Source organism: Coloeus monedula, assembly GCF_965178545.1.
Source record: "Coloeus monedula genome assembly, chromosome: 2".
Lineage (NCBI taxonomy): Eukaryota > Metazoa > Chordata > Aves > Passeriformes > Corvidae > Coloeus > Coloeus monedula.
In genome coordinates this window covers 33323957-33337528 of record NC_138782.1, presented here as the reverse complement: position 1 = coordinate 33337528, position 13572 = coordinate 33323957, and the positions used below count along the sequence as shown (strand labels likewise).

The window sequence follows — 13572 nt, the reverse complement described above, 5'->3', positions numbered from 1 at the left end:
AGTGAGACTCAGGGTTTTTATCTACAAGACATACTGTGAAAATGCAGGACAATCGGGCATGCGCTTACTAGAAGGACTCTGGGAAGAAAGAGATCAAGATTCACAACAAATCTTTACAGAATCATATAATATTTAAATGGCTGTTTCCTTGAGTATTCTCAGAAATGTCATTTGTCTGTCAATCTTCTATTTACATTTCCCCAGAGAAAGGCTCAAATCTTTGCCAATGATACTTCGGTGTTGTCTGGAAGGACAACATGTATATCTGAGGATGAAGGAGGGCTTGTTGAGTAGGCTAAAAGGGTAAGTGTAAGCTTGGAAGGACATTTGCTTCATATCCTGTGCTGGACTGCAGGTGGTAGCTGCTCAAGACAAAGTGCTACTTTTCCACACCATAGTTGAGCGCTGCCTGGGCCATTGCTTCTGCCACAGCCTGCAGAGCCACATTCAGAGGCTTCAGAAGTGATGTTTTCCATGCCTGGAGCTGAGCATGTGTGTTCTCCATTGTGTGCGGAAATACACCACTGGTAAAATGGGTTATTAGACCAAAAGTGTCCCTTTCGTGTGCTCCTCTGGCTCATGGCAAGTCCTTGTGATTGCACAGTTCTTCCACATTACTTTTCTTAGCTGGTCAGTTGGTATTTGATGACTACATTTTTATTAGAGGAAGGATGCCAGAAAGCACTTGGTCCGCCATGGTCAAAAACTGGGCCAGTGCTCCCGGTATGTATCTCGAAGTAACCTTGATTATAGATGTGCATGACCTTTAGGAGCTTTTCAAGACCTTGAAAAATTGACAAGATGAGCAAGAAATTTCTATCACTTATGTAACACGGGAGAGGGCATCAGTATCCTTCTCATTTCTCTTCCAATATGGCCATATGCTTGATTTAAAGGCAGCTTTTTGAGTCTTCTGTTGGGCAGCTGCAGAACTGCTGCAGTTGCTGTCAGCTTTATTAAACACAGCAGTAGCAAAAAATCCAGGAGGTAGTCTCACCATTTGCTGCTACTTTGCAAAATCAGTATCAGATACAGGAGCAATTTTCTGGACTGCGGGAAAAACAATCCAGACTTCCTGCAGTCAGATGTCAAGTAAGGATAATTTTAAGAAACACTGCCAGTAAGTGCTTTCTATCACTGATCAACCTCTTTATCATTTTTATTATGGCATGCAGCAAGGTGTAAAACACTGGATAGGATCACCTTTAGACTAGTGCATGTGTTGTGGCTGACTACGGCTTGATAAAGTACAGAAGGCATGGAAAGAGGCAAGGTGAAGAGAACAGGTTAGATAGAACAGTCAGCAGAACTTCAGTTTTGTCTTTTACATAAAGAGGCCAAAAGTGTCTTGTGGTGTTAACACAAGGCAGGTACAGAGTACAGTGATGGTGATGATGTTAACAAGTACAAGTGCAAACATTCTGTCTGAAGAACAGAAAATACTGAGAGACAAAGTTTCCCACGAGATTTGCAAAGATACAAAAAGCCAGACAGGAGAGAGTTGGCTGCTCTCAGTGAAAGTCTACAGAGAAAGCCATTGCATAAATGTATGGGAATAGCTGAGGGCATAGAGGAAGATCAGTGCAAAAACCGAGGAGATAAAAATCTGTGAGGTAGGTAGTGGTAAGACATGAGGGAAATTTTGGACGGGATATGCATTTGAACATTCATTTTTAAAATTAGTTGGATAAACCATAACCAGCATTCTTTTATGCCAGCATTTCAGATTTGAGTAGCCACACTGCACTATGCAGGAGTCAGCAACTGGCAAAGAAAACATGCACCATGTCAGGTGTAAGAACAAACATATGTTGTGACCCTCCTCAGAAGTAAAAATCTAGCTCAGAAAGTATGCAGGAAAAGATTAGTGACCTACACAAGTCTCTACATGTTTTATGGACACTTCTCCAAAACGAAATATCAAAGCAGCTGCTGAAAGGCTGACATTTCATGTTCCTATAGTGTGTCAGACATACGCTAGCTTGGGGCTAGTCTATGTACCCAGCCATATTGCACTCATGCTTTACATTAAAGTCCCACTTATAAATGACTTCAAAGGGATTAGCTGATGGTTACTATGAGATATAAACATACTGAATAAATAGCAGTGTGTATATAGTTACAAGCATACCCATGGAACATGTTAGTGATGATTGAGCATGGTACCCAATGAATGGATAATTGTTTTATCAAGTTTCTGGAGTTTACTTTGATAGAGAGTATGGCTACAGATCTGCATCTCAGTGACTGGTCTCTTATTAGGTGCTTTTATGTACTCCTTTGGTTTTTCAGCTCCTTTGGAGATGGCTGCTGCTGCTTTTGACTTACAACAACTGTGATAAATTCAATCTCCCTGCTTCATGGGTCACACAATGGGCCTGACTGAGGATAAGATTTAATGCAAGAGCCTATCATTGGCCTTATTTAGAGGTAAATGTACAGCATCAGTTCTGTATGGTGCATAATAGCTCTTCTATGAACTGGCCCAAAGCAAATGCCAGACTGTAATAATGCTTGTGATCTGACTGGAAATAAGGATGTCTCCTTGCTTTTAGATTTAGTTTAAAGTGCTGTTAGCAAGTGGCTGTGAAATGAACCACGATAAGGACCTTCTTTGAGCTGGCAGTTCACTCTGAGATGAACTGTAACAGTCCAGGCAGTGCTGGACAGACACATAATTTCCTCACAATTGAAAGGCAAGCATTTTAGCCCAGAAAATAAAGAAATGCTATCATTTGATATGAAAGCTGCTCATTCCAGATAATATCAACTGAATCTTAACTGGATGGATGTCATTAAGCAGGTGTTCACTACTGATGATATTCCTCTGTGGTTTTGTTTGTTTTCTGATTGGAAATGAAGAAAGATTTCTGTACCTGACTTTTTCCACTTGAGATTCTTGGTGACATGACTTCTTATTGAAGCTGGGAGGCAGTCACTCTGGATTTTTTTGAAAATGAGTGACCATTAGAACTGTATCCCACTAGAGAAAGAGAAAGGATAATAATTGGTTACTTCAGGGGAAGTTGCCTTACAGTGAGAAGTGTAAAATGAATCCTTGGACAGTTGTATAGCCATGTATGCCCCTTCCCTGGGGTTTTAATTGGCTGATGCCTACACAGGGTGTGGAAATTTCCATGTATCTGAAACATTTCCTCCTTAGGAAACAGTCCACAACCTGTGGTTTAGTCCTTTATCCACAGGGGTTGCTTAGTGTGAGATACAGATGAAAGATGCAGTTTCAAGACTGCTTTCTTTGTACCTTGCTCAGCTAGGGATATGGATTCTAGGCTGCTCAGGTTCATCTTCCAATTTGGTGGTGGCTCCTTCTGCCAAGCTTAAGTCAGACTTGTGCCACTTTAGCTGAAGGTATCTTTCCATCAAGTCAGCTCCCACGTTGAAGACCAGAGCAAGCCAGGCCAAGCCAAAAACAATCCATATTGCAGTTAGGCTCCTGTACACGGGGATATAGTGCTTGTTGGGGTTTGTGCCTGAAAAATCCAGGAAAATCTGCATATTTATCTTGGCAGCTTTGGTCTGCTAACCATACATACTCATACACCCTCTCCACTCCTTGCAAAAGTGTGTGTGTGTTAATGAGCTTGTGTGATCTATCAGCAGATAGAATATTTTTTTATTTTTACATTTTTTTAATGCCAACTCTCAGGTGAAGCTTAGCACATTTAGCATCAAATCCCCAAAGGTGAGGCTATATAATATAATTAGCCATATCTAATATTAATCAGGGATGCTCAAAGTCAATGGCTCCTATCCAACAACAAAGGAAAAACATCCTGGAAATTAAATGCTGAATCCATATTAACCATATTTTACTCAAGAGGCACACAGGGGATCTCAGATGATTTAGGAAGCTACAATTTAGTGATATAGTGATTGCTTTTTGGAGGCTCATACACCTGAGATTTGCAATCACTTGGATAATATGGGAAATGCAGCCATTTTAATTAAGTGGTTATGAGAATCTTAATCCCTGGTTTGATATTTCCACAACATGGACAAACAGTGCTGATACAGTCACAGGACAACACTCTAGCTATTCATTTAGTCTCTGTCATTCAGATCATCATGAAACTCCACAGTGTTTCAGCACTGGATTCTTTTTTATCTCCTTTTTGGGACATAGTCACGAACTGTAGGAGAGGAGAGCTATCACTTGTGAAGTAAGAAACCCTAGTGGTTTTAACAAATAAACACATTAGACATAAACTGTTAAGATTATGCATTTGTTCAATTAAGTTTGTGGAAAAATAGCCCCTCATGTGTCTCTACCATGATGCTCTCAACCTAGAGGTCTAAAGACTATGTAATATCACTGGGTTTGTCTTCTTTCAGAGGCATCCTGTGGTTGTCAATAATGTCCTCCCCATTTGAAGTACTGCTTATTTAATATTTGATATGGTTTGTTGTTGGGAATGGTAGGCTCTTGCTAAAACAAATCACTGTTAGAAAAGGGTGGTTCAAAGGCTTAATAATGACAAATGAATTTTATTTATATTTTACCTGTCACTCTTGATAACATTTGCACCAGCCTGGACACAGACACCCTTGAATAAGTGTTCAGTGGCATGTGTGAAGGGAGTTGGGTGACTCTCAGGTTGGCTTTCAAGAGAAAAATGCTTATAACTTAAAATACATTAGCTCATTATTACCAGTCTGGCTGATCTTGACCAGATCTATAGTGGAATGGATATCTATGCTCCCTGTATTTAGTTTTATACTAGAGTAATGAATTTCAACAAAGCTCAATCCAGTTCATGTTCTTTTTTACCTACTACATAGTCCCCAAATCCAATGGTGCTCAGGGTGATGAAGGTGAAGTAAAAACCTTCTCCATAGCTCCAGCCTTCTACATAACTGAAGACTAATGGTGGGAACACCAGGAAAAGCAAGGTCCCAGTGGTCAGGAAGATGGCCACTGCCAGTGTTTGAACCACCTGAAAGAGAAGAGGAAGATGGCAGCTAAACAGCATGGAGCAGTTCTCTTATCAAAATTGCTGGGTCTGTTTTACTTTTCAATCACAATCCCACTCCACCTGGGAGCAATGGCAAGACAAGGAAGGACAAGCCAATGCTTCCATGTACCGCAGGCTGAGTTCACTGTTTGCATGTAGATATTATACTTAACCATGAAACAAAAAAAATCTAAAAACTAGGAAGAAAAGAAGGATTTTTAAAAGCTTTTTGCAATGAGCCAGATTTTTCAGACTTACTATGACATCCATAGGAGTGAAATACTCATTTTACAACTTCAATTCAAGTGGAGATGCTCTTGCAGTCAACTAGCTCCTGTCTTTGAGGAAGATCACCAAGTACTGCATAACTCATGATACAAAGATTGGCAAGAACAAATTAGGGTTCTTTTCACTATGACTGCTTCCAAAGATTTATAAAGTGGCTTGCAAGAGCTCAGCCAAAAATATGTTTGGATGAAACCTAAGTTAAGTCAGTTTGCCTGCTTTCATTTTTAGCTTAGAAGTGCTCAGAGCAGAGCTGGTTTGTGTTAGCACAGGGCAGATCTGTGCCTCTCAGGACAAACATCTGCCTTCGGGGAGATAAGTTACCGTATATGTGACTGCAGTAGATAGGTACAAAGAATGGTCAGTGGATGGGTCCTGAAGGGATTTTAGGAGTTTAGGACTGATGATCAGGAACTCATGGGTTTCCAGGGAACACATTCTGGTGAACTTTTGACTAATGATGTGTGGGCTGATGCAAACTCATTGCAATTATTTAAAAATGCCTTGCAGGGCAATCAAACTGGAGTATGATTTCTATTAATGAGTCTATTGTGACTGGATGAAAAGCCAAACCACTGTTTATAAAGTGGAAGGTCCAGATATCATGTTTTAATTTCTCTCTCTGAATTATTTCACATAAAAAATAATGCTCTGAGCTTGAGAAACTTGGCTTGAGATGACTGGATGACTTTGACAAGTCATTTCTGTATTATGTGTCGTGTCTCTCTAGCTGTGTAATGACACTTGCCTCATTTGCAGAGCAGCTTGACAATTACTGATTGACATGATTATAGCTGATATATAATTCAGTTGTTCTCATTTACTTCATTCCAGTTTTGTAATAGCATTTAATTATGTAATAAACTTTGCATAAAAATGTATATCAAAATGCACAATTTTACTTTTTAACCTGTCTTTTAAGAACTTTCTTGTATAAACCTATGATGTAGGGAACGGTAAGTCAGGAATAACAAAGAACTGATTGCAATTAATTTCCCAGAGCATGACAAAATTGTAAGGAGATAAACAAACTTCCTTGAATAAGCTTTTCAGATCAAACAAGCAGATAGAGCTCCAAAGGTTTGTCTGATCATAGGAGTTCTGTCAGAAATGAGGTGTCAACTCAGGAGTGAAAAGGGAAAAAAAAAAGATCGCATCCTTGAGGTGCTATTGGAAATCTCAGGAAAGATGCAGCTATACTAGAATGAAAATCCTTCTGGTGGTAGAGCTGCATGGGTTTGGGGAACAGACAGAGGTTATGCAGCTAAAGAATTTCTTGCTTATATAATCCAAGTCTGCATTTGATGGTACCTTTATAGCTTTCCCATTGTAGATAGAGAATGTACTGACTCAAGAGATTTTACAAATGTAAAAGAAATAACTTGTGCCAGAACTCTGAAATGTTTCAACATATCTCACATATCTAATCTCCCTTTTCCCTAGCTGAAGGGGTCAATTCATTGACCCTTTTCTCAGAAACATGCACTAACTTTGTAATAAATGACCTTAGTGTATTTTCCATTATCAGTGCTTTTCTTATTAAAAAATGTCTGGACTAGTTCAACGACTGGCCAATAAACTGTAAGTAAGGAGAAGGAGTATTTGCATTTTAAGAAAAGAAAAGGAAGGAAGTGCTAAGTTGCTGGCACAACAGGAAAGCTAATTCCAGCCAGATCAGGAGGCCAATAAAAATAAATTGTCTTTGCACAGTGTCAAGCTCGACTCTGGAGAGATGTTGGCATAGGCTGGAGAATAAGAGCTTGATTTGGGAATGTGTGTACATGCACGTATTCTGCCAAGGTCACCAGGTCCATGGTTTTGCTGAGTAAGGTTTTAAAAAGGCAAATCTAGGGTCCCTCAAGCAAAAGCCTATAGCTTTAAAGCTATCGTAGGTAAACTGAGTGTATCAAGTTTCTGATAGAGAAGGCCACGTAACTGCTGTGGTTCACCCAAGGAAATCTAACCTAGCAGCAGCAGCAGCTATTTGAGAAAAGAACTGTAACTAGTTTTAAAATCGTGAAAACAAATGGCAAATTGACACTGTACCTGGGCACGCCCTGGCTTTTGCACCCATCTTTCCAGGGTAAGCAGATGAGCATTGAGACCTTTTCCCAGCTGATTAAGGAAGGCCAGGTTGAGGGGCACTCCAAATAAGGCATAAAACACACAGAAGATCTGCCCTGCCACTGTGCTGGGGGACAAGTTACCATAACCTGGAAAAAAAGAAGGAAACAGCTACATGAAAAGGCTTTACTGTCAAGCTGCAGGCATCATGGAGCGTTCGTAAGCTTGGAAGCTCAACTACATTTAGCTTCAGGAACCTGTGAATCCATGATTTTCTGCAATGAAATCTGTCTGCGAATTGCCATTGCTTATGATGAAACCTTGTGCATTCACCACTACTAGCTGGAAATTAAACATGAAAAATATTACTCTTCCAGGTACTGTTGTAACTTTCTATAGGTCTCTGATTTTGTGGTGAGTGCAACTCAGTGCTTCAAAGCAACCTAAAGATATGCTGTCCATGTACAAAATGATCTTGCGTGTACCAAGTAGGCCCTCAGCTTTCTTTGCAAGTATAAAATACTGGATACAGAAAAATAACAGGCATAATTGGAAACCAATAGAAAACCATGACCCACAGTAGTTGATTGCAGGTGTATTCTGTCCTATTCTGCCCACCAATTACACATTTCTGGGGGCTTTACAGGACAGTTGGAGGAAACAGTTTTTAAGGAAAAAGAGTACCTCACCTATAGTGGTGACAACAGTTCCTGCAAAAAAGAAGGAGTTGCTGAAGTCCCAGTTACTGGGATTTGTAGAATTTCCTTCTGGGTTGACCCCTTTTTCCCATGCTTCCATGAGGACCTGAAGCGGAAAAGGTCAAAGGAGCAAAGATGAGGAAGAATGTCAGAAATAGAGATAAGTAAATACTGTTTTCCATCTTGAGCAAGCAGAGTGATAAACAGCGTAGATAACAGGGTAGAGTTGGACTAAAAAGAACTTATGCTGACATGACAAAACTTGGAAAAAGAGCTGGCCAGGAACTTGAACTCTTGCTACAGAAGAACAGATCATTGAAATACGATAGGTTCCCCAGCTAGATGAAATCTGAGGGGAAGGGAGGGGACAATTCCCCAAAGTGATCAAACCGGGAAAAAAAAGTTGTGCCATAAAAAATAAAGGTAGTCCTCTTCTCTCCTTCTGTAATCCATTCATCTCATTCAATTTTTTAATTTAGGCATGTGTAAATGTATAGTTGTGTCTGTGGGCAGGGGCATGGGGAACATGGTCATTTCTGTTTCCTCCATGTAAGTACTAGTAAGGATGAATTACTGTTTTTGGTTATGACTTCCATATAATTTTCAGTGACAATTAGGCTTCTCCTAGTCTGAAAGATTAACTAATAAAATATTCTCTGCTATTCCAGATAGCTCTTACCACATGACCAGAACTACTGTGTGCCAAAAAATTACTGCTCCTGCATCAAATATCCTGTTAACTGCCTTAATGAAGATTGTGTGCCTTTGCTGTCCCCAATGATTTCTTTATGGGAGACTGGTTTCCCTCTACTCAGTGGTCAAGGTTTTAAGAATCCCCCCGTTTGTCACAAAGCAGCTTTGTAATTTTGCAAAATGCTTGAAGGAATTACTTGTTCATCACTTCTAAAGACTTTGTATGATGCAAGACATGAACAGGAGTCAATAGCAGCTCCAGCTTTAGCTGGTTCCAGGAGTATGAGACCAAAGAAGATACTCTTTTTTGATTCAAATGGTAGCCACTCCCAAAAAGATTGCTTTTTAAATGAACATACCCACTACAAGGTATCTGATTTTGGACAGGATTTGCAATATTCGCTGATCTATACTGGTGGACTGAATATCCTAAATTTATTAGCTAATTTTATTCCTTCAGTAAAAAATCCTACAGCATTGGTCAAATTTATCAGAGGGCTGCTGGATATCATCACATGTGACCTCATGACTGAAGTGTCAGCAGAGCTTATTTTCAATGACAAAGAACTTTACATTATCCATTAAAAGCCTTTTCTTAGAATGAGAAGAATTCAACACATCAAATTTTCGAGTCACTTATTTCATTTGCTGCTAAGAAGGAGGACACAGAAGCTACTGAGGTGTGAGTATTTTGAAATAATCACAGGTTTAATTTATTCCTGTAAGGAACCCTACACAGTTCTATGCATTTCAATGCACAGGAGTTCACAGAAGTTACATTCACGTCATGAGAGCCAACACAAAAGAGTAAGGCAACTTTGAATGTGGAACCTTTCATACACAGTCTGACAAGGCCACATTTCTTGGTATAATTGATGCTGTTAAGTACCAACCCTATGAAAGAACCCCATGAATGAAATGGCATCCTGGTGCCCAACAAACAGGTTCCTGTGGGACAGTTACAATGGCTCCTGGCTCCTTTCATCTACAGCTCAGATAAGGGTTATAGCAGCTGCTGAATGGCTGGTGAACATTAGCTGTTGCCTTTGGGAGAGAAGTTGTCAGTATGTAAAAGCGATGTGCTGTAATTTACAGTAAGAATATGAAACCTTCATTAAGCTATAGTAGGATGTGGAGAGAATAAAAACTGCCTGCTGTTTCTGCTCCTGTCCCCCTGCCAATGCACATTGCAGCCACTTGTGGTCATAAACAAGGATTTGGTCCTTTTGGGCTGTATTTATATCATGTCCTTTGAGACTGAAAAAGTATGGACATGATCAAAACAGGGACTCCTTACTCAGTGCATTTGCTTCTCAGCTGTCAGACCAGCATAATTTCCTGACCAAAGTACACTTATCAGAGGTGCATTAGATCATTAGAGTTTGGATTTGCACTTTCCCAAAGCTCCAGGCTGCTCATGTTAGGAGCTGCAGCTCAGAGCCATCTCTCAGCTAGGCAGTTTTAGCCATGCAGAATCAATGCAGTTTATTGACATGAAATTGCAGGAATTTGTTTCATGCACAATGGAGTCAAAACTTAATGAATCTGGGCTGAATCTCACATTTCAGGATTTAGGCTTAAAGAATGGGCATTAAGACAAGACATCTTATAGCTGTTAGCTGAATAGACTGAGTCCAGGGGCTGTGCAGTCTAACTACCATGGCTTTTCAGACTGGAACTTGTGACATGAGGAACAGGCCTCCTTAACCATATAGTTAAAACATGCAGAGACACAACTGCTTCCCTGCATCAGAGATTTAATATGGGAAGACTAGTATTCGCTAATATTAGTAAGAGTTAGACAAATTTCCTAACAGGTCTTATAAGCAACGTATAGGTCAGAGAGCACCTGCACTTACGTGCACCTTGAGGACTACCAAGTCTCAGTACTTTGAAGCTTGTTGCATTATAGATGATTTGGTGCCCTCAGCCGGTTTTATCTGGAACAGCTTACAGGTGAAACTAATTCAGCAGAGACACGGCAGCAAAATGCGATTCTCTGAGTTGCACGGCAGGGCTAAGAAAACTCCACTGGAGTCAGAGAGAGAAGAATCTGGACACGTGTGACCTCCCCTAATATTTTGACGGTAGAGGAGTTTTGACCAAACCTTTCAGTCCCTTAAGATATCACAGCTGGGTTTAGAATGAGAATCAGGCTTTCACCTCTGCAGTCACTATCGGAGAGGTAGGGGAAGGACATGTAATATCACCAAGTCATGAAGGTGAAAAAAAATAGACATGGTTTTAGGCATGTAAGTTCTTGAAAACTCTAGTAATTTTCTGGCCAATGCCCAATGTTCCACAAGTAATAGATCACAGTATTAGTAATCAGAACATTGGCTTTGTAGACAGAGGGTCAGGCACCTTTTCTACCCTTTCTAATCTGAACTTCACTGTAAGCTTAAATCCATATATAAAATCTGAGCTTTTTGTTGATCAGAATCATACACCTTCATGGAAGTCCTCGGACTTGGGCAGTACAAATTGTTTAGAGTTTTTATCAGTTTTAATGACATGGTAGAAAGAGTTCAAACTGTTTAGTCACCCAGCTCTGCAACTGGGTATGTTTTGAGCACAAAGAAACTGGTATTTTAAGGATTTATGTCCAGTTCTTGCAATACTAGTATGAGAATATATCTATAATACCAGGAAAGGTCAAATAATTTATCTTTAGCCAGTTTTGAGGAAAAGATTAAAATGTAATTGAAGATGTCATTAATTGACAACCCATATTGAACAAGAGCCCTTTATCTCTTCTTATAAGTGACAGATAACACAGTTTGTGATGGTTGACTTTATCTTTTCTTTAGGCCTGAAGTGCAGGACCACCTTCAAAGGCAGTATACAAGTTCTAGTACAAAAGGGCAGAATTTGCACAGGTTTGGACTGGAGAACCCTGGAAGGGCAACCTACTTCTTGAGATTTGATTCTTGTTTTTTGTTCCCATGCATAATTTCCAGTAATAATTAATGAGGGAGATGAGAACCATGAAGTTGAAATTATTGCAATGTAGCGCAAGTGCATCACCACATTTACTTATTTTGGGAGTTCGTGACTGGGGAAAGAAAGTAATTCCATAGATCAAGATAAGGAAGTATATGAATGGGCTTGAGTTATTTATAGAGTTAGATATTTAGTATTATGGACAGCTGATCAGTTTATATCATGCTTGGCCCCAATACTATAATTTCTTCTAATGAAAATAATGTGTGAACCAAAATAATGGGAACCCTTTCCTCTTACCTGTACAAACTGCTCCAGGGCTTGTCTGTCCAAGCATGTGTAGTTCTGCAGGAACTTGAGCTTTTCCAGCTGGAACTGGTCCCGAAAATGTGTCTCTGCCTGCTTCTCCAGCAGCTGGAACACCATAGCACCCAGGAGGAGGTAAAAGAGATAACCCAGTACCAGCAGTGGAGTCCAGCTGATCTGCCGGCTGTGCATGCTGAGGAGGGGCATGCTGCTGATCTGCCCTTGCCAGTCCCTGCTCAGTACTTCATAGGTTACTGTCCCAAGATGTGACCTACCCAAAACACCCAGGAATCACACACCCATGTTCCCAGCTATTGCCCTGGAGAATTTTTCAATAGAACATCAGGGTATCAGGGCTTACAAAATGAGACTAACGGAGAAATTTTACCCCTCCACATCTGTTCTCTATCCAAAATAAAGGGCTTGATAAGAATTGTGAATCAGAATGTTTTATCTAAAGATCTCAATCAAATGAATAAAGCCCTCTGAGGTTGGTATTGATTTCCAGGCTGGGAAGCTGAATCAAAACTGCGGTTATATGACTTACCCCAGGTCATATACATATAGAGTCACAGATAGACTCTTAAAGTCTTGACAAGTAAAGCCTTACTCTAAACACTAGACTTGTGTACAAGAAAATGCTCTAAACTCTCTAATTACAGCAGACTCCCCAGAAGAAAGAAGAGTATGGAGCTGAATAAATGGAAAAGTCAATAGCTGCTGTCTGTACCACACAAACATTGCTGGCACTAGTAAAACCAGCATGGTAAAGCTTACAAACATCCTGAATTCAACTTGGTCACACAACAGAACCTCTTTCTTTTCTAGTCCTAATAAGATCAATCCCCTCACTGCCTGGCCTACTGCTCCTGAACTCTGTCAGATGACTCCACCCTTTAGTCCATAGAGTTAGGGAATAAACCACTCATGCCTACTGCTTTCAGTCTCTGTATTGCCCTTTTAATCCAAATACATATGGGGGAAGGAGGGCTTAAGGTTAATCATTAGCTAAAATGTATCAGAGTTTCACTCATGGAAGCCTTAATAATTATCATGCACTCGAAATGAGCTGGGCTTGCATTTTTTTCTGTAGGAAGAGCTTTATGGCAAGTGTCATCTGTGTCACACTGCTTCTGAAAGAAAACAAACACACACTCACACACACATGCAGAGGAAGATGGTCAGGTGGCTAGGGCTGCAAATTTGTTATTACACTCTCTAACTGTTAAAATGTTCTGCATATAAATATCCCTGCTTTGCTTAGCATTCAGATGGTTTTACATCTACCTTCAAACAAGAGGTAGTGCTCACAGAAAAAGACTGAAAAAATGATTTAATTCATATCTGTATCTGGGAAAATCCCCAGACTTGCCATTTGTACTGTGCTTGTAACCTGGGGCCAGCCATTATCCAGAGGAGGATGACTGACTGGCAGCAGAAGGCCTCTTACCACTCTGAAAAGTGAAAACTTTTGTGGTTAATTCCCAGGAGACCATCCTGGACTTTTTCTGGGACCACTCTGTCAGTGTGAGTGGGGGGAATAGAAATATTTCAACAGGAAAGTGCAATGTGCAAGGACTCAGAGCCTTGATGCTCTGGTGTTTCTTTTC

At 40.2% G+C, this 13572-nt stretch overlaps 1 protein-coding gene across 1 annotated transcript; it reads right to left on the bottom strand.

The window, feature by feature from the left end:
- Nucleotides 1-3267: 3267 nt before the first annotated feature.
- On the bottom strand, nt 3268-12169 carry LOC309570103 (potassium channel, subfamily K, member 16-like; the record flags this gene model as incomplete). Its single annotated transcript, XM_082276730.1, has 5 exons — nt 3268-3491; nt 4790-4955; nt 7305-7471; nt 8012-8126; nt 11957-12169. The coding sequence occupies 5 exons, from the start codon at nt 12167-12169 to the stop codon at nt 3268-3270; spliced, it is 885 nt and encodes a 294-aa protein (XP_082132856.1).
- Nucleotides 12170-13572: the final 1403 nt, after the last annotated feature.